This window comes from Chlamydomonas reinhardtii, chromosome 3 (genome assembly GCF_000002595.2).
Source record: "Chlamydomonas reinhardtii strain CC-503 cw92 mt+ chromosome 3, whole genome shotgun sequence".
Lineage (NCBI taxonomy): Eukaryota > Viridiplantae > Chlorophyta > Chlorophyceae > Chlamydomonadales > Chlamydomonadaceae > Chlamydomonas > Chlamydomonas reinhardtii.
This window is the reverse complement of record NC_057006.1, coordinates 725,747-748,666: the sequence shown is the minus strand read 5'-3', so window position 1 is coordinate 748,666 and position 22,920 is coordinate 725,747. Positions and strand designations below refer to the sequence as shown.

Genomic DNA, 22,920 nt, shown 5'->3' with positions numbered 1-22,920 from the left:
CGCAAAGGTATTCACCCGCGCGCGCGTAAACCCCCATCGTCAGGTTTGGGCATGCAGGGGCAAATTACCTAATCGCTGGTGACACACAGGCGGGCATACGGGCGCATACAGTGCTGGTGATGGGCAAATTACGATCTTAAATTGTTTCTACGCCGGATTTCACACCCACCGGGACCCCGCCACGAACGCGTTCCCGAGCGCTTCAACGCGGAGCTCACTTCGAGCTCGTCTGTCTCGTACACACAGCAAGCCCCTTGCACTTGAAGCGCTTCCGCCTGCATGCGCCTCGCAAAGCCTGCTCTTTCATAACTTGAATTCCTGCGTCCGTGCATGCTGCTTCCCCGGTACCGATTCCTGGCGGCGGGGTCGCGCACTGATGTCGCTGCCCAGCCGCCTGCACACACACCTCCGCCACCTGGCCACCAACATGAGCAGCCAATAGACCGCACAATCCCTGAACATCCAACATAAGGCAACACAAACAAGTGAGTCATTCTTGTCCAGCATTTTGCCACGTTGTCCCATTCGGAGGCAAACAGAGCTGACAACATGCACACCGCACCGCGTTTTGTCCATTCATGAACCAGAGCCATACACACACACACACATACAACACACATTTGAGCTGCTACTGCCTGTAGAAACGCTGCGCCATTTCCCGTACGCACTGCGCCACAGTGCTACACCGGCCGCTCAGGTCACACACCCGCCCAACCGCCCCCCTCAGCGCCGTAGCACTCTAGCCGCGCGCCGCTGCATCCCCTAGGCTCCGCCTCCTCCAACCCCTCCTCTCTCCGCCTCATCCCTCCCTCTCCTGCTCCACCTCCGGTCCTCCCTCTCCCGCTCAACCCCTCTCCCTCCGCCCCCTCTTCTCCCCCTGTGGCCGCCTAGGGGAACATGGCCAGCTGCAGCAGGGCGGTGGTCTCGGGCCAGCCCATCATGAGGTTGAGGTTCTGCAGCCCCTGGCCGCTGGCGCCCTTGACCAGGTTGTCAATCACCTGCAGGTGTGCGGGTGTGGGATTACATTCTGATCATGATTGTTTGTGGTAGATGGTAGACAATGGGGTTGGGATGGGGTGTAAAGCCGGAGAACGGAGTGATTAAGTATGAAGTGTCGACGGAGTGATTAATGGGCGCGGAAGGGGAGGAAGGGAAGCAAGGGGAGGGAGTTCGAAGAGTACGCACGAGTACGATACTTCGCGGTCAGGGGTAGGGGCCTGGTTGTCATGAAGCAGGAGGTGCAACGGAGCGAGTGGGGGGGGAGCCGTCCATGAAAGACGGGAATGGGGGAAGGGGTTGGCTATGTGGTGCGCAGGGGCCCAACGGGTGTGGAAGACTCATTCGCGCTGGGTAAGGGCTACCTTACGAAGTCGAGAGCTTGTGTGTACGCGGTCGTGCGGCAGCTGCCGTTGCGGCGTGTACGTGTTGCGGCTGCTGCCACCCACCCACCCACCCACCCACCGAGATGACAATGGCGCGGCCGGGGATGCGGTCGGGGAAGACGTTCATGAGGCAGTAGTTGGAGCCGCGCACGTGGCGGGTGTGCGGCACCACGCCCTTGGGCAGCACGCGCACGAAGGGCTCGCCCTCGTAGGTGCTGGCCAGCTGGCTGCGCAGCTGGTCGGCCGTCACGCCCGGCGCCAGCTTCACGTAGCTGGTGGTCTGCATGCCGCTGTGGGGCGGAGGGGGGAGCATGAGGGGAGACGGCCGGCACTGCTGGACATGCACTGCAAGTACCTCGACTGGCGCGGTGCCCGGGACACGCCACACACATATGGCGCAGCTCCGTGCGGACTGCCCTTGTGAGGTGCTGCCGCAGGCGAAGACCACCCCCTGTGGCCCCCGTGTCCTGTGCCGCCCCCTTTTGTCTCTGCGCCCTTCCCCGATGTCGTCGGGCTCGGGAATACACCGAGCCTCCACCACTCGCCTGCCTCCCCCGCCCTCTGCTCTCACCGGCTCATGTTGATGAGGTGGGGGGTGAAGGAGATGGTGACGGGCTTGCCGGCAGCCTCAGTCAGGCCCTGTGGCCAGAAGGCAACGCACATGACGCAGCAGTGTCAGGCAGGAGCGCCGGTCGGTTAATAATGCGAACCTGTCATGCAGCCTAGGCCCTGTGCCCTTGCCTCCCCCAGTCCCCTCCCCAGTTACCCGCCTCCCCAGACCTCTCTTCCCCACACCTCCCTCTCTCGTCGTATTTGGGCCCGGGCACATAACACGGTATCCCCTTTCCAAGGTCGGGCGGCGCATGAACCACCCGGACCCCTCGCGCTTCCTGCCCGCCATACCCCATCTCCTCCCCCTCACGCCTTTCACCCCGTCTTACATGGACAGCCACGTGCCTCCTGCGGGACCCCCCAGCGCACCTGCTCGATCTCCGGCATGTGGCGGTGCGAGCCCACTGCGTAGCTGTTGATGCCCTCCGCAATCTCGCAGTACAGGTTGGACTCCTTGGCGCTGCGGCCCGCGCCCGACACGCCGCTCTTGGCGTCAATCAGGATGTCCTCGGGCAGGATCAGGCCGGCCTGCACATGTCGGAGAATATCACAAAGGAGAGGGTCGATGTAAAATGTCAAGTGTATGTGTATTTGTGTCAGAGGGGGCATGGCGGGGTGTCGTTGTTCACCTGAGCCCATGGCCCACACCTCCTCGCCGGTTGCCTGCGGCCCACCAAACGCGTGCCTGCCCATCCAGCACCCTGAACCGCGGCCTCCCCGCATATCTGCGCTTTCGCTCATTCGCCCTGATCCCGGGGGTTGCACGTGACTACCAGCACCAGCACCAGCACCAGCACCAGTACCAGCACCAGCACCAGCACCCGCTTCTTTCCATCCGCCCCGCCGGCACACACACACACACGCGTGCATCCAACCCACCTTGAGCAGGGGGTACAGACCCAGCTGCGAGCAGGTGGGGTAGCAGCCCGGGTTGGCGAGCAGGCGAGCCGACTTGACCTGCGGAGCCAGGGGCCAGGGGGGGAGGTCACGAGGCGGTCAGCAGGGTACGTGGGGCACGTGTGCAGGTGGGCTACGGCCCAGCGGCACGGCCGCGGTGCCCGTGCTCCAGGTGGCCGCCCAACGGCCCAAGCGGGAGCGCCGTCCTGCTCCAAATTTGTTTTGGGAATGGTGTATCCCCCCTCCGCGGCGACTGGCGGCCAGGGCACGTGCCCTGCTGCTCGCCGCCCTCAGGCCCCAGCCTTCAGCCTGACACGGCGCCACTGGCCTGCGAGCCTGCAGGCACCCAGCCGTTCTCCTGCCTCCGCCCCTTCACCATCTGTGACTGCCCCGCCCCCCTTATGAAGCAGAGCGGCAACGGCACCGGTGGCCGCGCCTGCCCCCCGGCGCCCGCCGGGCACCTGCTCGCTGCTCGCTGCTGCTGTTCCTGCGCCCACTCCAGTTCGTGCGCTGCTGCTGTTGCGCCGCCCGTCCGCCTGTTGCGGCTGCCCGCGTGCTGCGGCCGTGCATCGACCCGCGGCCGCTGCCGCGCCCGGCACCACCGCCGCTGCTAGCGCCGCTGCGCTGCCTTGCAGGCCTCTGCCCCTCTGGGCCTCCAGCTGCGGCCGCCAGTACCCGCCCCACCATTTGGCCGCCCAGCCAGGACGCGGCCCTTCCCCATCCGCGCGACAAGCCAGCACCTCACCATCGTTTCATGAGCTGAACTGTTGAGCCCTAGGGCACGATTGCTTCGGCCAGCTAGGACGCTGCAGACAGGCCCCACAACAGCATCCCGGATGCGCCCGCCCCCTGCCCCCACGCCCTGCCCCCCACATGGCCTTCTCATGCCCCCGCCCCCAATCCCCCAACGCCTCCTCTCCATACCGCCATGCCCCCCTCCCCACCCCCCACCCACCCCCCCCCCCCACACACACACACCGCACACGGTGTTCCGGTGTGCTCTTCCATCCATACACACGCCCTCCACACCACACGCCCACCCCACCCCACCCCCCGCACCTGGTCGCGGTACAGCTCCGTGAGGCCGTACACCGCCTCCTTCTGCAGCTCCACAGCCGCGTGCTCGTGGCCGTACCTGCAAGGGAGCGAGGAGGAGGAGGAGGCGCGCGTTGGTTGAGTAATGTGGGAGACGACCAGCTTCCACCGCCTTCCCTTCACACCAATCCCTGACTACCAGGCAGGCCGCATGCACGCGGCGCCGCGCTAGCCGGGTGTGCCACCACCCGCACCCACAGCTCCCAGCACCCCGCCTCCCCCACCCCCTATCCCTACCTCCCATGTCAGGGCTCCCCCTGCTGGCCAGCCCCCTGCTGTCTGTCCCCCCGGGCAGTCTGAGCTGCTGTCTGTCACCCCGGTCAGCCTCACCACTCGGCGTAGGTGGCTGGGTTCTTGAGGCGGAAGTCCGCGGACAGGTCCACCACCTTGAGGTCGGAGGGCAGCTTCTTGATCACCTCCTGCAGGAGCGGAAGGAGGAGGAGGAGGGGGACCGCACGTGCGAGTGGGGTTGTTGGGTGTTTTTGGTTGAGTGGGTGACGTGGGAAAGAACAAGAAAAGCGAGCAGCCTTGCAGGGGCCAAGCTCCTGCAGGCCTTCGCTGCTGTGCGCTGCTGCTGCCCCGTCCGCTGCTTCCCCCTTCACTGCCCTGCCATGCTCACTCCACCCCCGACCCCCCTGCCCCACCCACCTGCGTGGTGGCGTGCGGCAGGCAGCAGAACACGGCGTCCACGTCAGCGAAGTTGACGTCATCAATCTTGACAAGCTTGGGCACATTGGTGGCGGCCACCAGGTGGGGGAAGACGTCGGAGAAGGCCTGGCGCAGTGGGGTGTTGCACCGGGTGGAGCGCGCGTAGTCAGTTGCAAGCGGCAGCTTGCCAGTACACAGGTGTAAGGGGATAATGGGGTCATTCAATTGGCAAGGGGTGGGGTTTGTCCCCAGTGAGCTTGCCGGAGAAGGCGGCAGGTGGAGGAGGGAGCCCGGGAACTGGGAAGGCTTGGCACCCGCTCCCAAGCAATGCGCAGGGCACTAGGGCTCAGAAAAGCAGGTGAGCGGCCGATGCGCTTTGGACCTCATAATGCCATGTGAGCTAGCAAGGGAAATAACCGTGTTGGAATGACGGTCAGGTGCAGTCGGCAGCGCTGCCGCTGAAAGGCGACATGTCGATTGCCGCCACGTGACCTCTTCTGTCAGCCAGCACCAGCGCCCTTCCGGCTCCCAGATGACACTAAACGGGTGTCCATGCTGCTGCTATTGTATTGCCGAGCCCCTCACCTTGCCCGCCTGCTTGTCGCCGGTCAGAACGGTGACCTTAATGTTGGGGTGCAGCGCGGTCAGCCGCACGACCTCAGCGCCCGTGTAGCCGGAAGCACCCAGAACCGCAATTTTAGCCACGTTGGTCTTCATGGGCGCAGACGCAGGTGCGGGCGAGGCCTGCACGCACGCCCCAAAACCCTCGATCAGTCGTCGGGACCCCAACTCTCAATTAACCTAAGCGAATTACATATTACATATCACACATGAGCCTGTGGTGTTGGCTGCAGGCCCGAAAAGCCATCGGCGCAGCAAACCGACCCGCACACCGTGCGCGCCAGGGCTGCCGAGACAGGCCCCCACTCGCGTCCACTGCGACCCGGTCAACCGACCCGTCATACTGTTACTTACCACCGCCTGGGCACGCACGTCCATCGCGCGACGGCCGCTGGTGCCGACGGCAACACGCTTGCACTGCAGAGCCATTTTGCCAAGTTTTCGAGTGGACGCAAGTAAGACGTGAAACAGGGTGCGGACGTTTTCCTAAGCAGTGAAGCAGTGGGAGGCAGGTCGGGTGCGTCGCACTTGGGCTCGGCACTTGCAATTGCGCAACACTTGCAAACACACACTCCGGCCGACACTTCCCCTGCCATAACTTAGGTGTAGGCTTTCCCCCTTGAACTCTTGTCATATCAAAATGCAGACCACTATCTCTCGCGCTTCGCAGGCGCTGCAGGCGCCCTCGGCCAGGTGAATTTCGGATGTGACTTAAGCTTCCTCGGCGTGACAGTTAGAGCACATTTCTAAGGAATGTTTCCACCGCGTCTCTGACCACGGATGGCGCCGTCGTTTTTGCAGGCGCTCGGCCGCGCGCGCCCCTGCATTCGGCACCACCACCTCTCGCCGGACCTCCGTTCAGGTGCGCATGGCCCCCAGTGGAGCTTTGTGCATATTAAATAGACAATCGTGGTTTGGAGCTCTCCGCGATGGCTGATCCGGTGTGTGGTCGCAGGTGTTCGCCAAGGGCAAGGGCAAGGGCAAGTCCGCTCTCCGCCAGGGCTCTATGCCCAACCAGATGGAGATGGTTCGCGTAAGTGATCTGGGCCGGGTTACTGGTGCAGCGCTGACTCTGGTGGCAAGTTGCTGACATCGCGACGATGCTTGCGCCGACCGTCGCTGAACGCGCAGCGTGAGGCCCCTACCCCCGACGTGGACCCCGAGAACGCCGAGTTCGTCATCTTCTTCCGCTGCCTGAAGGTCAGTCATGTGTTACAGGGACCGGGACCGGAGCTCCGACCACACACCGCACGTCTGGCTTTGTGTGTGTGCGGTCCTGACACAGTCCTGACTTCCCCCTCCCCGATCGCTTACTTTCACCGCGCAGTACAAGGACCCCCAGCTGAATGCCATGGTGGGGCCCTCTCTGTGGGTTCCCCTCAGCATCGTTAAGGGTAACCAGGTGTCCAACTTCCTGGCCAACGCCATCAAGTCGCCCTGGGGTATGCGCCTGTACGGCCGCACCCTGATCTGGCAGATGGCGTCGGGCCTGTACCAGGTAGGAGCAGCGCGGGGGAAAGGGGCGAAAGCGCGTGGTTTTCAACGGAGGCAGCTGCAGAGTTAGCAGCTGTAGCAGCAAGAAGAGGGCTGGTTGGTGCCGGTTCCCGGTGACGGCGAGCGGACTGGAGGGTGCCAAGGGCGTGCGGCAAGCAAACGCTGCTTGTGGCGCATTCCAGACGGGTGCGGCTCCAACAATTTACGAGCCTTGAGACCGGAACCGGAGGTTGAAAGCGTTCGTTTCGTGTAGAGCAGCCTGCGGGAGTGGAGCACCAGCCCGGGTTCCATAGGCATTGCCACCCTGGTGCGGGCCGGATCTATGTGCCCCTGTGCGCACACGGTTAGGCCGGCGTCCGGCAGGCTGCGGTTGCAAGGCTACACAACCCAGTTAAGCATCCCCGTGAAGCTTTCCTGCGTGTGTGGGCCCAACTGGTTATTCACTGTCCGTCGCGCCGCTTCGTCCCCCTACGCTTAGCCACACGCACCCGTACACATGCACTTACAGGACAAGGCCAAGCTGGAGAAGGAGCTGCGTAAGAACTTCCCTCCCTTCGCCAACTCGGCGTCCAGCGACTTCCAGTACGCCTTCAAGATCCGGGTGAGTGCCGCGGATGACGGAGTGTCGGGCTGCCGCTCGGGTCGGGAGCTCCGTGCGGCGGCGGTGTGTGCTGCATGTCGGGAGGGCCTGCCCCACGGGGGGCTCAGGTTCGCAGGCGCCACGCTGCGGTCCGGTGCAGAGCCGCCCACGGAAGGGAGGGCGGCAGGTCGTAGCAACGCGATGTGGGTCGGGTGTTCTGCCAGGGAACCGCTCTCAGCGCCCCTATTTTCTTTAGCGTCTCCATCCACCCTTGTTGCCACCGGACAGGACAAGGCCAACCCCAAGGACTGGACCGCTGCCGAGAACCTGACCTTCTTCCCCTCGCCCGAGGACCTGGGCGAGACCGGCCTGGACCAGCTGAAGAAGTTCTTCTCCAGCGAGAACCTGGCGGGCATGTTCAAGGCGCCGCAGTAAATGCAAATGCAGCGGCATGATTGGGACTAAGCTCGCCGGCTAGCTAGCAGCGGGCTGGCCGGCGGCTTGCGGTCAGTCTGAACAGCAAGGGAGCTGCGCGGGCGACGGCAGCCGCAGGCGCTGGCGGGATAAGGCGGGAGCAGTAGCTCACCGGGCGGCGGAGGCAGCAGCCAGGCGGGAGCTTGCTACCATGCTAGCAGCAGTCTGCGGCAGCGAGCTGTTGCCGTGGCGTGGCAATGCGTTGGCGAGGAGCGGATCTTGAAAGGGGACCGGGGCAGCGCGCGGGCTTGCGGAGCGGGGGCTTTGCGCTCGGCTCGCGGCCAAGGCGAAGGCGGCATGGGCGCAGGTCAGGGTGCATGCGCACTGTGGGGCGCCGGGATGGCGCTACGCACAGGGGCGGCGAGCTTGATGCTTGTCGGCACCGTGCGTAAATGTCCTGCTGCCGGGCTCAGGGGCGCGCATGCGCAGCGCGGCGCGGAGGCGTTGGTCGCCGCGTCCGGTGAAGGAACGGCTAGAGCCAGATGAGGTGGATGAAAGCATACAACTTAGGTAGGGGTGAGAGCTCACTGTGGTAGCAAGTAGGGCGCGGGAGCACCATACGGCGTCCTCCGTCGGCGTGCACGCTGTGGGTGCGCAATGGAGATGACAACATGGACTTGATGAACTTGATGGCAATGAAGGCGCCGTTGATACCCGAAGGGCAGGGCGCGTGCTGCATGTGGAGAGGCCATCTGCGCCTATGGAGGGGCGCTTAGGACGGCGGCCATCGCAATTTTGTTGTTTGGTGTCTGGACCTCAGTTTTTGTTTACGTTGGGTCCGGCACGCGAGGCGCCGTGCCGCAGTGGATGGACGGGGCAAATCACCGCATCTCCGGAGAGGATGGGGTGGCTTTGTGTGGCACCGGGGGTGCTGCGCTCTCGTGCTTGGCGCTTGGAAAGGATGTAAAGGTGGTGCAGCTATACCCCTGCCATAATTCGCGCTGTCAATTGGCACAGAATGCATGTGTTTCGCAAGCCGTATGCAACGTCGCAAACATGGACGACATATCGAGCAGAGGATACATATGTTTGGCAAAGTGTCCATCAGGATTTACACAGCGCTTGTGTGCTGTCTGTGGCACGCAACCATCACCGTTGCTTTATCACCAATGTGCACGTGTGAGCATATCGACAGAGCGCAGATGGTCGTCTTGGGCTCGAGTGCATTCGTCAGCAACCCCAACCGACCCACATCACGTGCGCAACAGCTAATCCAACATCCCCATCCTTCCGATGCCAGCTCCTCACAGTCCTTGCGCGCATTTTGAACCTCCATTCCTCAACCGTCTCGAGTCTGCACTACCAATACCAGCATGCAGGTTCATGCCGACCAAGTTGCACCGGCAGCTACGCCGGCTAAGCTACCACCACCCACATCGTGCAGCAGGCATATGCCGTACCGCAGACCCGCTTGACACACATCGCACGACTCCCTGGTGCACACACAGCTCGCCGGTGCTTTAGTAGATGTCATCCTCCGAGGCGTTGGAACCCTGTTGTGTGGATGTGCGTGGGTGCGGAACAAGTCACAACCTCATTGTGCGGGAGCACCAGCACTCGCTCGTCCGTTCCCTCCTCCCTCACTGCCTGCTGCCCCCCTGCCTCCCACACACGCCTACCTGCAGGCGGCTAGGGAACAGTATGGAGGCTCCCAGCATGAGGGCGGAGAACACGATGAAGCCGTTCAGGCAGGCGCTGTACCAGGCGGCGTCGGGGATGATGCCCAGGTAGCCAGCGACCTGGGGGGTGGGGGGCGTGGTGATGCGTGTGTGTTGTATGTGTGCGTGCGTGTGTGCGGTGGGGCTGGCGGGGATGCAAGCGTTTGCAAATCAGCCAGTACCCCATAGGGCGCGTTGCGTGTGACCCTCTTGCAGCTCTGTCGCACAACTCCTGCACCAAACATGTTCCGCTCCCCGTTGCAGCGCCCCGCCTCCCCCCACCCCCACCGCCCACCTGCCCCAGTGCGCCGCGGCCGGTCTTCATTTCGTTGATGAAAGCAAACAGGAAACCCATCATGGCCAGCCGGCCGTGGAACACCTGCATTTGCATTGCGCGGTTCGAGGAGGGAGGATATGGAGTAGAACAGGAAGAAGGGACTGGGTGGGACCGTGGCCGTGGGGGAGCACACGCATACACACACACGCACATGTACGTACACAACCGCACGCTCTTCTTCCGATTTCCCCAATCAACACGCGCTAGCGTTCGCGTGCTCTCTAAAAGAACACTCGCTACCTCCTCACCTCGTTGCGCTTGGTGAAGCCCCAGCCGCTGATGCCCAGCCAGTCGCCAACCTTGGCGGGCAGGTCGCTGGGCGGGCCGCGCGGCCGCCTGGCCACATCCTGTATGGGCGGGTGGGGACGTATGGGAAAGCTAAGACCGCGCATGAAGCACATGTGTCACAGGCAATGGAACCCGTCGCCCCCGTCTTACTCCTGCACCTGCATCACAAGCCCCCTCCAGTTTCCCGACACGTGCTCCTGCACCCCTCCTCTTGACGTCCCTAGTCCCTCACCCGCAGGTTCTCGGGCGCGAAGGTGGGCGACCAGGGCCCCAGACCTCCCAGCACGTTGTAGGCAATGATGCCCATGATGAGGGCCACCACAGTGGACTCGTCCAGGCCGCTCCACAGCTGGACCTGCAGTGGTGGCGGGGGTGGGGGTGGGCGGTGTGTGTGTGGGGGGGGGGGGCAGCGTTGGGCATGAGAGCGCGGGTGGGAACTGCCAATGCGGATGGCGATGGTGCAGCTGCGCCATTGCTACTCGGCTACTCCGATGGTCAGCGCGTGGTTTGGTGGTACAAAATAAGGGCTGGGAGCGGACAGTGCCGGCGACAATGGGCCGGCCGAACAGCCACCGTGGATCGGGACCCACGGTGAGCGTCGACTGCCCGATCGCACCTGGCGGATGGGACCCAGGTGGTCGGCAGTGAAGATCTCCAGACCGCAGCTGACAGCGAAGGCCACCATGGCGATGCGCCCCATGAAGACCTGTGCACACCGGCGGGCAGGGGGGGTTGGTGGGGGCAGGCTTTATGAGGCTTGTCGAGGTTCATGCATGGGCCCGACAACCTCAACAGGCACACAAACTCAGAAACCCATCGCTGCGCAGTTACAAGTCCACCCCTCCGCATCCTCACGCCATGCCAAACCCCACAACCCCTTCGCGACCTCTGCACGCCCCTTGCTTGTCAGCTTGCTATCTTGCTGCCTACCGCACCTCGCGGCGGCGAGTGAAGGCCGGCATCCAGATGGGCACCCGTATTGCGCTGCTGTAGCCCTTGCCGGCACTGCTGGCTTCCACCGTGTCCACCACCTGCCGCACGTCCTGTGTCAACAGCAGGTAACGGGGGCAGGGTTTGTGGGTGGGGCGAGAAACAAGGCTGGAGGTGAGAAGCAGGTGGAAATGAAGCAAGGGAGGGAGGAGCCCGTGCAGCACAGGGGCGTGTGGTGTGTGTGAAGACGTCAGTGCGAGTGCTTTTGGCTGCGCTATGCCGCACCTGCAGCAGCAGCGGTATTTGCAGCAGCTGAGCAGGGGGGAGGGCGGGTATCCATGCGACATGGCATGAGCGGGTAGGGCGGGCGGGCGCAGGTCGCTATGTGCCCCAGTGCAAGGCCAGCCATGCAGGCTCGGTGTCTGCACCGCACGCCGGCTTCCTTCGTTTGTGTGGCTGTTGACCCACATCTTCAACAGCCTCAAAGCCACCCACAGGCGCTTGCCCCACACCTGCCCTTACCCATCCCCGCAAATGGCCTCACGCCTCACCTTCTTGATCTCCTGCTTGGCGCTGTTGCCGACGTCCTGGGCCGAGTCACGAATCTGCGGGGGTGGGGAAGCGGTGGCAGGGACACATGTTGGAGGTCCTGCTTGCTTAGTTGCAGACCACAGGCGGGGCCGCATAATGCCCGTCAAAGCCACCAGGGCAGCTGCCACACAGCCAAGTCCCGCGGGTTGCTATTTACTGAACAGGCTGTTCACTTTATGCCCTTAACACGAGCGAGCACACTCTACACACCGTCCCGTCCACCCTCCCACCTTGTTGATGGCCTCCTCCTGGCGGCGCCGCACCTCCTCCATCTCACGCCGCCGCTGCATCTCCAGGTCCGTCTCCTCGTTGTTCTCCTGCAGCAGCAATAACAAGACAGATGAGACGAGGGACATTGAGCGGTGCTGGGCCGCGGTCTTGGACGACGCGTGATTGGTGGCGCGGGGGAGGGGGGGAGGGCAGCACAGCTACGAAGCGCCTTCAACCGCAGCCATACAACTTGCACCTGCCCCAGCTACACCCGTGAGGCGCAGCTGTCTACTGCTTCAGCGCTTGCCTCAGTCCGCCACACACCTTGAAGCGGCGGACCACGGAGCTGCGCAGGCGCGGCTGCAGCGGCACAGGAGCCACGCCGGCGCGGGCGGTGCTGCGGCTGCTGACGACGCCGGGACCGGCAATTGCCTTGCGCGTAAGCATCATGATGGTTGGCTTTTTTTGGTTGGTTGCGAGGAAGCGGTCTAGGGAAGAAAGCTCGGGCGCTGGGGCGTGCGAAGCGCTTGCGTGTGGGGGGTCACAGCGGCCTGCTTTCGGGGTCACAAGGTATTTAGCTAGAGCGATTTGTGTGGATGACCTTCGTTGTTGCTTTTTGCAGTGGGAAATGAAGTACTGGAAGGTATATATTGGCGAGCTCCGGCATGGCCGCTCCCGCTGCGCCAGAAAATGACGCGGACGTGAGTAACGGCGCGCTGCCCGCCCGCCACAAAACGCATTGCTGCCTGCCGACGCTGTGTCTGCTAGCGCGCTTGCAAATGCACTGCAATGAGCTGGCACTCCGAAGTTCTTGTTAGTCTTGCCGTTCTTTCCGTCTTGCGCCCCGTGGGTCTCCGCTTTCCGCGCGGCGTCATGATTCAGTAGTGGCCCCAGCCATATTCAAAAAGGCATCTCTTGCCTTCAGAATACTGGTGCACGCCAGTTCTGTCCACCAACCAGCACATCAGCTTTAAGATTGCATTTTCGTCCAAACGGCCCTCACAGCAGCTCTGTTGACTGCACGAGCCACCACTACCCTCTAACCGCCTAACCCCTTTCGTGCCCCTCACAACCGGTTGGCAACTTCCCTGCGCTTTTCTGTCTACCTGCACGTCAAGAAGCCTAAAATCTGTGAACTGCAGTCTGGCGGCAGGCGCCGCTACCACCGCCGCTCGTCGCATGTTCACCATAGGGTCGCACACACGCTGTACAAGACCACACGCAGCCCCACGATCTGAACTGCTCACAGGACAACTCTCATCCCCCGGCATACAGGACAACCCCCCCAATGTTGGCGGTGTTTGCCCAGCAACTGCGCCTGGTACCCACGACGCTTCCTTACAAGCCCTTCACCACCGCCTACTGCTGCCACCCGCTCCAACCGACCGACTGCTGCCCCTGTCCTCCGCCTCCGGCCGCTACCTCCCGCTCCTGCTGCTCCAGGCTCCCAGCTTCCAAGCTCCACTCTCCACCTCACCCTCGCGCCACCTCGTGCACTCCTCCACCTGCTCGCGCCTCCCCTGCTCACTCCGCCTCCTCGCTGCTCCTCATGCTGCCCGCCACTACTTGAGGTTCATGCGCACAATGGAGCGGACCATGTCGGTCTTGTTGCCCTGGTTGGGCCGCCACGCGCCGCTGTTGGCCAGGCGAGTGATCTCCGCCTTGCGCTTGGCGTGCTCCGCCTCTGCGGTGGTGAAGGGGCGCGGTGGAGAACAAGCATTAGGGGGGGATTACCAAAAGAAGGGGAAGGGGAAGGGGGGGCTACTCATGGGGCCAGCTACCCGAGCCCCAGCTGCGCTTGGCTAGTGCGCCCTTTCCACCGCCCCCGCCGCTGCCTAGCTCCTTTCGCTGCTGTAGCCCCTTCTCTTCCTGCGACCTTGTAGCAAGCTCGTTGCCGCTGATGCACGCATGTCTCGTACATGCGACTGCATCCAAGCCTAAAGCCGACCGCCCCCGCCCACACCACCACCGCCCACCGCCCCCGCCGGCACCACCACCGCCACCACAGCCATGCCTGACCGCCAGCACCACTCACCAATCTTGGGCACCTCTGGGTCGTGGATGTACTCGGGCTGTTTGCCCAGGTGCCGCGGCTTGAGCGAGGCCGGCTTGAAGGCCGGGCCGGCATCCGCAGCGCCCGCACCCGGCGCCGTGGCCGCGGTGGCCGCCGCCGCGTCCGGGTTGTTGGGGTCGCGCGGCGCGGTGGAGGGGTCTGCTCCGCAGATGTACTCCCACTCGCCGGCCACTCCCTTGTGCTTGCTGATGGTGGTGTTGGGCACGCCCGGCCCGCCCCGCTTGGGCGGGTTGGTGGGCTTGAAGGGCTGCGGCTGCCGGGCTGCCTGGTCCGCTTCCCGCTCCTGTGTGTGTGTACATGCGTAGATACCCGTGCGGTTTGGCTGCGTCAGTACCTTCAAGCATCTGCCTACGGTCAAGCCTACGCCGCTTCCTCTCCCTGACGCGCCCACCAGCTCCCGCGATCCCCATCCAACTCCTGCTTCCACGCCACTACCCACCACCCTGCCTGCCAGCCCTTTACCCTCATGCCCATCCACCCCACCCTGCCCCTTCCCACCAGCCCTCTACCCCCCTCCCCCGTCCCAACTCCTCCCCCCGCCCACTCCCCCGCCCGTGCTCTGTGGGCGGTTCTGGGTCTGGGTTTACTTGGGTATAGAATTCCCCTTCCCCCGGTTTAGGATACCCCCTCCCCCCCACACACGCCCCCCGCACACCGCCTCCACACGCCCCGACCCCTCACCTGCTTCCTCCGCTCCCGGTGCAGCTCCTCGGGGTCGTGCTGGTACTCGTACTCCGTGGCCACCCCCCGGAAGCCCTGCCGCTCCGACAGCGTGGTCTTGTTGAAACCCAGGCCGCCCTTCTTGGCGGGGCTGGTGTAAAAGCCGCGCGGCTCGTGGCGCACGTCGTCCTTGGTCTTCTGCGTGCTGATGGTGCTGCCCTGTGGTGTGGTGATGTGGTTGTGGGTGGGACAGGGTGGAGGGGATGGTGGGGGCGGTGATTAGCGGTGGCGGGATGGGGCTTTTGGTGGTGCGCGGGTTCCGAGGAACAGGGTGGGGAGGGTGCGGACTTAGTGTGTGCTGCCTTTCTCACCCGCAGGCAGTTTGCAGCCCATCATGAACCCAAAGACACGAGCGCTTACCGGCACGTACGGCACTTTCCCTGCGATTGTCCCCACGAAGTCGCCTGGCGTTGTGGATTTCTTCATGGGGGAAGCTGCTTTGAAGGCCGCGGGCACGACCTGCTTGCCCTTGGCCGCATTCTGGTCCAGCAACGCTCTCCGGCTGGGGTCAATGTACTTGTCGCCGTGATGTAGTGATTTAAATGGCTCGAAAGTAGCGTCGTTGCCCTGAGGGTAGGGATAGGCAGATAGAATGGTGCGCGTGGTGCGCGGGAAGCGTGTCGCTGTCAGGGGGCTGTCTGTAAGGGCTTCAGCATCCCACACCCCCTTGGTATCCCCAAACAAAGTGGGAGCGAGCAGCCGACGCCATATTCCGCACTCATTTGAGAGGGCTGCCTATCTGTCCAGAGCGACGCAGCATGCGGGGCCATTCCGTGCGCCACCCCGCACCTTTCCAGCGCGGCCCACAGTAGCCTTAAAGTTCAATCCACCATCACGATCGCCAGTTGGTGATGCTGTGCGGCTATTTTTTAGAGACCCTGGCGCTGGACTGCCACCGTCCGAGCCTGCCGCTGCGGGCCCTTCGCCGCCTGGCCGAAGGTACTCGTGCTCCTTAAACATGCCATACTTGGTTGTCATGTTGTAAACGGCGCAAGAGCGCCTGCTTCGGGAACCGAAGTTTGCTTGTCACGGCGTGCAAAGACAGTCAGGTTATTCTTGATAATTGATATGTGCTGTAAATTAAATGCTCAGACGGAATAGTTGGACGTAGCGGGCGAGTGGGGAAGAAGCCAATTAATTCTTAGAGCCGACGATCAATGAAGCGCCCGAATAGCGCCCTCTGAGCCCTTCCGACAGGACAAAATATCCTTGCCAATACGTCTGTATCAGTAGCAGTACACATCGCCAGGTTACAGCTTGTGGGTTGCACTGTGACACGAACACACAACCCGCTTTAACCCCAGTTAGTCTTTCTACTGCTCCTGCGACCAACTGATGTCGCTTCGACATGCTGGATCATATTTAAAATAGCGGCACTTCATTCGCGGCTTTGCCCAAGCTTGCGCAAGCTGGAGCTCCGTAGGAATCCAAAAATGGAGCCAGGGCGCTGCGGCAGCGGCGTTGATACCAGGCGCGGCAAAAATGCTTCAGAAGTAGCTGTGCCTGGCTACGCGGCGCCGACTGCCAAAGCAGCTCGGGCGGAGACTGAGAGCCGGCGCCGGCGTGTGCACTCCGCGCTCGCCTCGCGAGCGGGTGCGGCGGCCCTGCGCGGCGCCTGGGTAGATGCGCAGTTCCCTGCCGCGGACTTTGAGGCCGTCATGGAGCTGTCCGGGAAGGCAAAGCAGCTGAGCCCCGGGGCGGCTGAGAACCGACGGGTGCGTACTGCGTACGTGCGTGTAGGGGTGACAGGGCAGACAGGGTGAGGGGGCGACGGGGCACTCCGTTTCCTAGGTTTCCTGTCAGGCCACACAAGAAACCCGGAACTCCGTATGTGCCCACACGGACTGCCCCGCAAGGCGGCCTCCTGCAGGTACAGCAATGCCCCGTGTTCCCGTTTCGCAATCACAGGTGGCGGCGCGGCTGCCGGCGGGGTTCCCGGAGATGGTGTTGGGGGAGCTGACGGAAGGTGGGCGGGGCGTGTCCGCGTTGTGCAGCACAACAAATACGCTACGCAGCCATGCAATGGAACTCAGAACTCAGCACAGCCGTGGGGACTGCTTACAGGGATGCCTCGGTTTGGGCGCATGTGGCGGTGTCCGTATGGGGACACCATGCGGATGTCCCCACGGGATGTCCCGGACGGCATGCACGCGACACCATGCCAGCCTCTCCTAACAATCCGGTTGGCACCAAGTTGTAAAGCTCGGGCACATAACAGCCCCCGCTCTCTCCCTGGTGGGTGTGAAACCTTACAGGGCGGCAAGCACTGGAGCGGCGGCTGAGCGCGCTGGCCACCGCATGCAGAGCAGCCGCCCGGCCGCCGCCCGCCGGCTCCCGCGGGGAGTCATCACCTAGTGCAGCCGCGGGCACTGCCGCTAGCGGCAGCAAGGGCGCCAGCGTCAGCGCCAGCACTGACGTCGGCAAGGTCAGCACAAGCGCATCGGATGTGGCCTTCTCAGGCACCTCACGTGCAAGGGGTGGCAGCAGCGAGACTGGCGAAACTGAGTCACTCGGGGCGCAATCCTTCACGTTCAGCACGCCCCGACGCCCGCCGACGCCTCCCACAGTGGCTCGGCCACCGCCGCCGCTACCGGGTCTGGGCCTACAACCACCATTACCATTGCCAACACCAACACGAGCAGCAGCTGCAGTTGCAGCAACAGGAGCAGCAGCTTTCACCACTCCCGCATCGCCCCTTGCCTCCCCTGCCGCGGCTCAGCAACCTACAACCTCAGCAGCTCCGGTTGAGCTGAGGCGGCAAGCCAGCGACCGGCACCCTTGGGACGCAGGGGCACCGCCAGAAGGACTAGTCGCGTCCGGTGGTGCTCGGCGGCAGCTGTTCAGTGGTGGGCCTATAGGGCCAGTGCAAGGGCCAGTGCCGGGGTCGACGTCTGTAGCTGCTGTGGGAGCGGCTGGCGCAGCTTCTGACACAGGAGGTAGCAGCTCAACTCTGCTCGACTTGCGGCGGCAGCTGCATCGCCCCGCCGCCGCACCTGCGCCAGTGGCGGCCGAGGCGCTTGTGGTGGCGTCACAGGCCGCCGCCGCTGGCAGCTCCGTCGCCGCCGGCGCAGCCGTGGCAGCGCTAGATGGGCTGCTGGGAGTCGCACCGCCGCCGCCGCCGCCGGGGCCGTACCTGCAGCGGCTGTACGGCCAGTCCTGGCTGGATCCCGTGGATCTAGTCCGGCCCCATGGGTCGCTGTTCAAGTTCCAGCAGGGACGGGCGGGATATGGGCCGCTCACGGCAGAGCTGCACGTGCAGCTGAGGGCACAGTACGAATACGAGGGCTCGCACCTGTCACATAGGTGAGAGTGGGGCTCAGGATACCGGTAGGCGGCCAGCTTTGAAATAGAGAGGCGTAATCAAGACCTGGCACGCATAGCACGCTGAGTCCTGCATTGCTGAGCAAACGAGTGTGTTAGGAACCCTCCCACATTGACTGTGTCGGCCATTGTGTTGCCATGTTGCTCGCAGGGAGCGGCTCCGTGCCGGCATTGCGGACCTGAATGCCGAGCTGCACAGCAGCTGGCGGGCCATGGTGGACAGCGGGGCGGTGTGAGACTGAGCCTAGGAGTAGGAGGTTCATGAGTAGGCGCTCACCCACCCCTGGGCTCACGTAATGATTTCGGTTGGAAAGCTGAGGAGTCAAGGCTTGTGCAGTGTGCTGCGACAGCGGGTGCCGAAGTGGTATGAAGCGTGAAGATTGTTGGCACTGCAGCGTGACATGACTGGGATGGCCTGTGCCAGTGAGGCATTCTGGTAGGGACAGGACTACCGGATGCGGGGATCGAACGACTGACCCCTGCTGCTGGTGAACGGTGCGCAGCGAGTCCGCGACGATGTGACAGTGATGCTGTAGTGTATGCGGCGCGCATTCGGGTGGGTAGTACAGGTAGTACAGGCCGCGGTATGTAGTACCGTAGGCCTGCCTTGACAATTGGGTGGGCTGGCGCTGGACCTCGTCCGTCGGGTGGCACCTTTAGGCACCCAAAGGACGTTGCGGTGTCGCTGCGATTGGTTTGCCGCTTGCGCGACTACATCGAACTTGTTCGCGCACAGATGTACAATGACCACGGGCCTGGGGGAGGCTTGGACGGGGCTTGGACGGGGTAGGGACCCTGCTGTCGCCAGGGCTAGCTCATCCGATCATGGACTCGATATAAGCATGGGGAGCCAATCAGAACAGAGCTGGCGCATGCACTGGGGCACTGTGGGCGCATGGTGCCAAGACAGGGTTGCACACGGGTCCATGGGCGTGTATGTATTTTCCAGCCCAACCCAATTCTCTTATACTATTCACAAGCGATAAAGGTGCACCGCAACACAACTATATTACGCTGTTTGAGTATCCAACCTTGTTTTCCTTGTTCTTTCGCTTTCTGCAACTTAGTCTGCTCCACCCCGTTGGCTCGTGTGGTTGCAAGAATGGAGTTCACACAGCGGCAAGCGGGCACAACGTTGCATCAGCGGCGGCTGCCGCTGAGCCGGTACACCTCCATTCCACAATTTATTGGTCGGCGACCAGCCGGCTGCTTACCTGCACCGTGTCGGTTGCAGCATAGTAATTTAGTCTTGAATGTGGCAGCTCCGACCGGCACTGGGTCGGCAGCGAGCTCCTCGGCCCCAGTGGCTCAGCAGCAGCAGCAGCTCCAGGAGCAGGCCCTGACCCCGCGCCAGCGCCGCCTGGCACAGCAGCGGCGGTAAGCACGCGTTTTGGGGGGTAGGTGATAAAAACTAGGCGATGCGCCAAGGGGTTTCGTTCCGTACGGCGGCCGGAGAGGAGGGCTATGGGGTGTTGCAGCTTGTACCAGTAGTAGGAGGCACTCGGGGCGTGTGTCGGGGTGTGTGTTGGTCAGGCAGGGGCCAGGACCGGGCAGCGCGGCAGGCGTTATGGCGTTACCAATAAACGCGCGTGTATGGAATGTTTGTGTTTCCTTGCAGGAAGTGGGAGGAGTCCCAACAGCAGCAGTCCGCTCCAGGCGCCTCAGCTCCCACAGCTCCCTCCCGCAATGACGCATCACCAGCAGCCTCACAGAAGCCTGCCGCTGCCCCCAAGTCCAAGGCGCCGCAGAAGAAACAGCAGCAGCAGCAGCAGCAGCAGCAGCAGCAGCAAGCAACGTCGGCGGCAGCAGCCCCTCGGTCACGTGAGGCGGGCAGCAGTAGCAGCAGCGCCAGCAGTAGCGCTGGCAGTAGCACTGCAGCCAAGCGCGAGGGCAGTGGTCGGAAGCCGTCAACGGCAGCTGCCGGCACTGCGCCCAGCTCACGCTCGAGTGGCGGCCAGGTGGCTTCCGCTGCAGCCGCCATCACCGCCGCCTCCACTCGGCCCAGCTCAGCTCCCTCGCTTCCCACGGCCTCCACCTCCACCTCTGCCCCAGCACCCAGCACGCGGTGGCCCTCGCTGTTCACCGCCATTGGAAGTGGCGCCTCGCAGCTGCAGGCGCACCCGCAGCAGCCGCAACAGCAGCAGCAGCAGCAGCCGGCGGGGGCGGGCACGCGAGTGCTGCCGCCGCCCCTGACCGACCTGACAGCGCTGAGCGCCGCCGAGTTAGTGGGGCTGGCCAAGCACTGGACGCAGGAGCTGGTGGACTGGCAGAAGCGGGGCCAGGCAGGCCGGGCAGGAGGGGCGGCGGCGACAGAAACGGCGGGAACAGCGGCGAGTGCGGATGCCGGGGTGGCCTCGGGTGCGGGGGCAGGGGCGGGTGCGCGGCCAGGCGAGGAGGGGCCAGGCGCCCCTGGCGGGCGTGTGGGCGTCAGCCTGCAGCGGCTGCAGTCGGAGGGGCTGTCGCAGCTGGCGGCGGCGCGGTTGGAGCAGCTCACGGTGGCCGTGGACCAGCTGGTGCGTTGTAGTCTGCAGGGCACACGCCGGTGTTGTTATGTGTCATGATGCGTCGTGTTAGGTTTGCAGCGCTGTGTTGTGGTTTGGCCGCCAAGCTCGAAAAGCGAGCTCTCCGGCTGATTCGGTGCCCCGCCGCACATAAACCTCACGTGCAAATCAACACTCGTTGTGTCTTGCTCGCAGGTCAAAGCCACAGCAGCAGCAGCCACGTCATCCTCCCAGCCCCAGCAGCCGGCGCCTCTGAGCCAGCAGCACCTGGCCGACCTGGTGTGGGCGGTGGCGCACTACGACTGGGGGCACTGCGTGGGGGCGCTGGCGCCGGCCATGGCCGTGCCCTTCGCCGTGGTGCCGCAGTTCATGCCCGGCCTCAAGCTGCAGGTCAGTCAGGCCGGCGGGCAGGCAGGCAGCGAGAGGGAGGGAGGGAGGGAGCTGGGAGGCGTGGTCGGGGGTCGGAGGGTTCGTCGAACCCTACCGTATCCCAGGTGACCGCTTGACCAAAGCCCAGGACTTCCAGCCAACCGGGTCGGGGTTGAGGGTGCGGGTGCGGCAGCGGGATCTGAGTTTGTTTATCGTAACCACACACGTGCACACACAGGACTTCATGGCTGAGGTGCGGCTCAACCGCGACGTCATTTACCTGGAGGATGGGTCCAAGTGAGTGGGTGGGTGGGTTGGATGCCCTGCCGCCTGTGCGTGGCCGTGTAGTTGGTGCTGCTCATGGTGCGTGGCCTGGTGCTCATTCCGTTGCTGATGCTGTTGCCGCTGTTGCCGCTGTTGCCGCAGGGCTGTGGAGGAGTCGCGGCTGACGGGCTGGCAGTCCGACATAGGCGCAACATTCAAGTGCGTTGCGGCGTGTGTATTTGTGTACGGATGGGGGGTTAATTGAAGCGTGTCCTGTTGTCGTCAGTGCTTGTGTGTGTACAGTATTGGCTCCACAGTCTGCGCCGGTTTGCAGGGTTGCGCACTGCCGCACCTGCCCCTGACCAACGCGCGCGTGTGTGCTGTGGCACCGCACAGGTACTCTGGCAAGGAGATGGTACCCGACCCAAGTGGCATGACCCCGGCTGTGCGCAAGGTGCGGCCTCCACCGCCAGCGCCGTCGCCCGCCGCATACAGCGTCATGTTTGCCATAGCTGACCACACAAGCTGGGCTTGAAGCCAAACCAGACGCATACAACCCCATCCCCAGCTGACGCCGAAACACTCTCCACCCACGAACATGTGCGGCACAGGTGCGGGACGAGCTGCAGCGGCTGACGGGCGTCTGGTACGACTCCGTACTGATCAACTACTACGGCGACGGCAAGTGCGGCATGCGGTACCACGTGGATCCGCTGTACGGCGTGTGGAGCCCGGAGAGCGCCGTGGTTTCCATCGGCGACACGCGCACCTTCATCTTCCGGGAAATCTCCGACTACAACAGCAGGTGCGCGTTTGCTAGCGTTGTGGCTGCTGCTCGCTGGGGGGCGCTTTGTTGCTGTTATCTCGGGTGCAGTGGCTGGTAGCTAGTCGTTGGGATGCCTGTTGTAGCCGCAAGGACGGGGCGGCGTGACTCCCGCTTGACCTGCTGGCCCGTTCTGTACTCGACGCACACGCGTGAGCATGCCACATACCGACATACGGGATGCACGATTCCCGTCGCCCCCCTCTCCGGCCCCCGTCTCTGCACCCCCTTCACCACGTTCGCATCGCCCCGCGCCCTCCCGCGCCGCGTCCTCCCGCCCCTTGCACGGCCGTGCCGCGTCGCAGGTGGCAGTACCGGGTTCGCAACGGCGACGTGGTGCGCATGTGGGGCGACTGCCAGGACCGGCTGCAGCACTGCGTGCGGGTGGAGCGGGCGGCGGAGGATGCAGGGCCGCGCATGTCGCTGGTGTTCAAGGAGAGGCTGCGCGGCCCGGGCGGGGAGTACCTGCAGGGTTAGGAGCGGCGGGGTGGCGGGGTGGCTGGGAGGATGGAGGCGAGCAGTGGCAGGACGGGCAGGGGAGGGGAGAGGCAGCATGGGTAGAGGTGAGCGTAGCAGGATGTAGGACAGGTTGGGTATGTGCGCGGGATTAGGGGTGCAGGATGCATCATCATACGGCGAGGGCGGCATGAGCACGAGATCTTAGCTAAGTAGCGGGTTGCGCTCAATTTGCGGGACCCTGTCGGCCGCGAAGACTTGGGTGTGCGACGTGGTGTGCGATGGGACAGTGTCAAGGCAGGTTGGTGAAGTCCCGCAGGGTGCAGCTGATTCCCAGACCCCAGAAGATGGCAAACAATTTGCAACGGCAGGGCAGGAGTGCGCGGCTGGTCGAACGCCGGAGTTACTGTACCGAAAAGTTGCTGGCTGGCTGGTTGGCCGTGCGAAGACTTGTGTGTTCGGAACTGTTGGAGGCTGGCTGGTTCGGAAGTCCGGGACTTATGTGAGCTATGATATGGCTACGTTTCTTATCCGGTCAAGGCCAGGGGTGCGGGGTGGCCAACTCCGTCAGTAAG

At 63.7% G+C, this 22,920-nt stretch overlaps 6 protein-coding genes across 6 annotated transcripts; 3 read left to right on the top strand and 3 right to left on the bottom strand.

Moving 5' to 3' along the window:
• Nucleotides 1-121: 121 nt before the first annotated feature.
• CHLRE_03g146187v5 (uncharacterized protein) lies at nt 122-5,763 on the bottom strand. Its single transcript, XM_001695658.2, has 10 exons — nt 5,610-5,763; nt 5,220-5,378; nt 4,635-4,760; nt 4,317-4,405; nt 3,951-4,026; nt 2,874-2,951; nt 2,364-2,522; nt 1,954-2,021; nt 1,462-1,672; nt 122-998 (listed from the first exon to the last, which is right to left on the bottom strand). The coding sequence occupies exons 1-10, from the start codon at nt 5,682-5,684 to the stop codon at nt 888-890; spliced, it is 1,152 nt and encodes a 383-aa protein (XP_001695710.1). The 5' UTR covers nt 5,685-5,763; the 3' UTR covers nt 122-887.
• A 102-nt stretch (nt 5,764-5,865) lies between these two features.
• On the top strand, nt 5,866-9,029 carry CHLRE_03g146167v5 (uncharacterized protein). Its single transcript, XM_001695551.2, has 7 exons — nt 5,866-5,948; nt 6,057-6,117; nt 6,211-6,288; nt 6,387-6,455; nt 6,583-6,753; nt 7,258-7,350; nt 7,618-9,029. Exons 1-7 carry the CDS (start codon nt 5,896-5,898, stop codon nt 7,762-7,764), a joined length of 672 nt encoding a protein of 223 aa, XP_001695603.1. The 5' UTR covers nt 5,866-5,895; the 3' UTR covers nt 7,765-9,029.
• A 2-nt stretch (nt 9,030-9,031) lies between these two features.
• Nucleotides 9,032-12,423, bottom strand: CHLRE_03g146147v5 (uncharacterized protein). The gene is made up of 10 exons (XM_043060446.1): nt 12,142-12,423; nt 11,838-11,924; nt 11,568-11,621; nt 11,022-11,129; nt 10,703-10,792; nt 10,319-10,441; nt 10,047-10,145; nt 9,757-9,840; nt 9,423-9,542; nt 9,032-9,296 (listed from the first exon to the last, which is right to left on the bottom strand). The coding sequence occupies exons 1-10, from the start codon at nt 12,265-12,267 to the stop codon at nt 9,264-9,266; spliced, it is 924 nt and encodes a 307-aa protein (XP_042925575.1). The 5' UTR covers nt 12,268-12,423; the 3' UTR covers nt 9,032-9,263.
• Nucleotides 12,424-12,629: 206 nt separating this feature from the next.
• On the bottom strand, nt 12,630-15,713 carry CHLRE_03g146127v5 (uncharacterized protein). Its single transcript, XM_001695660.2, has 5 exons — nt 15,401-15,713; nt 14,972-15,178; nt 14,573-14,770; nt 13,853-14,174; nt 12,630-13,501 (listed from the first exon to the last, which is right to left on the bottom strand). The coding sequence occupies exons 1-5, from the start codon at nt 15,587-15,589 to the stop codon at nt 13,380-13,382; spliced, it is 1,038 nt and encodes a 345-aa protein (XP_001695712.1). The 5' UTR covers nt 15,590-15,713; the 3' UTR covers nt 12,630-13,379.
• A 110-nt stretch (nt 15,714-15,823) lies between these two features.
• CHLRE_03g146107v5 (uncharacterized protein) lies at nt 15,824-18,759 on the top strand. The gene is made up of 4 exons (XM_043060445.1): nt 15,824-16,326; nt 16,520-16,577; nt 16,867-17,914; nt 18,084-18,759. Exons 1-4 carry the CDS (start codon nt 16,045-16,047, stop codon nt 18,166-18,168), a joined length of 1,473 nt encoding a protein of 490 aa, XP_042925574.1. The 5' UTR covers nt 15,824-16,044; the 3' UTR covers nt 18,169-18,759.
• A 154-nt stretch (nt 18,760-18,913) lies between these two features.
• Nucleotides 18,914-22,919, top strand: CHLRE_03g146087v5 (uncharacterized protein). Its single transcript, XM_043060444.1, has 8 exons — nt 18,914-19,309; nt 19,551-20,445; nt 20,629-20,823; nt 21,041-21,099; nt 21,229-21,285; nt 21,463-21,520; nt 21,678-21,871; nt 22,195-22,919. The coding sequence occupies exons 1-8, from the start codon at nt 19,035-19,037 to the stop codon at nt 22,364-22,366; spliced, it is 1,905 nt and encodes a 634-aa protein (XP_042925573.1). The 5' UTR covers nt 18,914-19,034; the 3' UTR covers nt 22,367-22,919.
• Nucleotide 22,920: the final 1 nt, after the last annotated feature.

Excerpts from the sequence above, each read along its gene's own strand:
- CHLRE_03g146127v5 (XM_001695660.2), bottom strand. The coding sequence starts at position 15,589 with ATGACAACCAAGTATGGCATGTTTAAGGAGCACGAGTACCTTCGGCCA. Across the intron at positions 15,179-15,400 it reads CTGTGGGCCGCGCTGGAAAG|GGCAACGACGCTACTTTCGA; the intron begins GTGCGGGGTGGC and ends CCCTACCCTCAG. Across the intron at positions 13,502-13,852 it reads CCCAGAGGTGCCCAAGATTG|AGGCGGAGCACGCCAAGCGC; the intron begins GTGAGTGGTGCT and ends TCACCACCGCAG.
- CHLRE_03g146147v5 (XM_043060446.1), bottom strand. The coding sequence starts at position 12,267 with ATGATGCTTACGCGCAAGGCAATTGCCGGTCCCGGCGTCGTCAGCAGC. Across the intron at positions 11,622-11,837 it reads AGGAGGAGGCCATCAACAAG|ATTCGTGACTCGGCCCAGGA; the intron begins GTGGGAGGGTGG and ends CCACCCCCGCAG. Across the intron at positions 11,130-11,567 it reads CCAAGCAGGAGATCAAGAAG|GACGTGCGGCAGGTGGTGGA; the intron begins GTGAGGCGTGAG and ends CTGTTGACACAG.
- CHLRE_03g146087v5 (XM_043060444.1), top strand. The coding sequence starts at position 19,035 with ATGGAGTTCACACAGCGGCAAGCGGGCACAACGTTGCATCAGCGGCGG. Across the intron at positions 21,521-21,677 it reads TGACCCCGGCTGTGCGCAAG|GTGCGGGACGAGCTGCAGCG; the intron begins GTGCGGCCTCCA and ends TGTGCGGCACAG. Across the intron at positions 21,872-22,194 it reads ATCTCCGACTACAACAGCAG|GTGGCAGTACCGGGTTCGCA; the intron begins GTGCGCGTTTGC and ends GCCGCGTCGCAG.
- CHLRE_03g146167v5 (XM_001695551.2), top strand. The coding sequence starts at position 5,896 with ATGCAGACCACTATCTCTCGCGCTTCGCAGGCGCTGCAGGCGCCCTCG. Across the intron at positions 6,289-6,386 it reads ACCAGATGGAGATGGTTCGC|CGTGAGGCCCCTACCCCCGA; the intron begins GTAAGTGATCTG and ends CTGAACGCGCAG. Across the intron at positions 7,351-7,617 it reads AGTACGCCTTCAAGATCCGG|GACAAGGCCAACCCCAAGGA; the intron begins GTGAGTGCCGCG and ends GCCACCGGACAG.
- CHLRE_03g146187v5 (XM_001695658.2), bottom strand. The coding sequence starts at position 5,684 with ATGGCTCTGCAGTGCAAGCGTGTTGCCGTCGGCACCAGCGGCCGTCGC. Across the intron at positions 4,406-4,634 it reads TGCCGCACGCCACCACGCAG|GAGGTGATCAAGAAGCTGCC; the intron begins GTGGGTGGGGCA and ends CCGCTCCTGCAG. Across the intron at positions 4,027-4,316 it reads CCAGCCACCTACGCCGAGTG|GTACGGCCACGAGCACGCGG; the intron begins GTGAGGCTGACC and ends GCTCCCTTGCAG.
- CHLRE_03g146107v5 (XM_043060445.1), top strand. The coding sequence starts at position 16,045 with ATGGAGCCAGGGCGCTGCGGCAGCGGCGTTGATACCAGGCGCGGCAAA. Across the intron at positions 16,327-16,519 it reads GGGCGGCTGAGAACCGACGG|GTGGCGGCGCGGCTGCCGGC; the intron begins GTGCGTACTGCG and ends TCGCAATCACAG. Across the intron at positions 17,915-18,083 it reads GGCTCGCACCTGTCACATAG|GGAGCGGCTCCGTGCCGGCA; the intron begins GTGAGAGTGGGG and ends TGTTGCTCGCAG.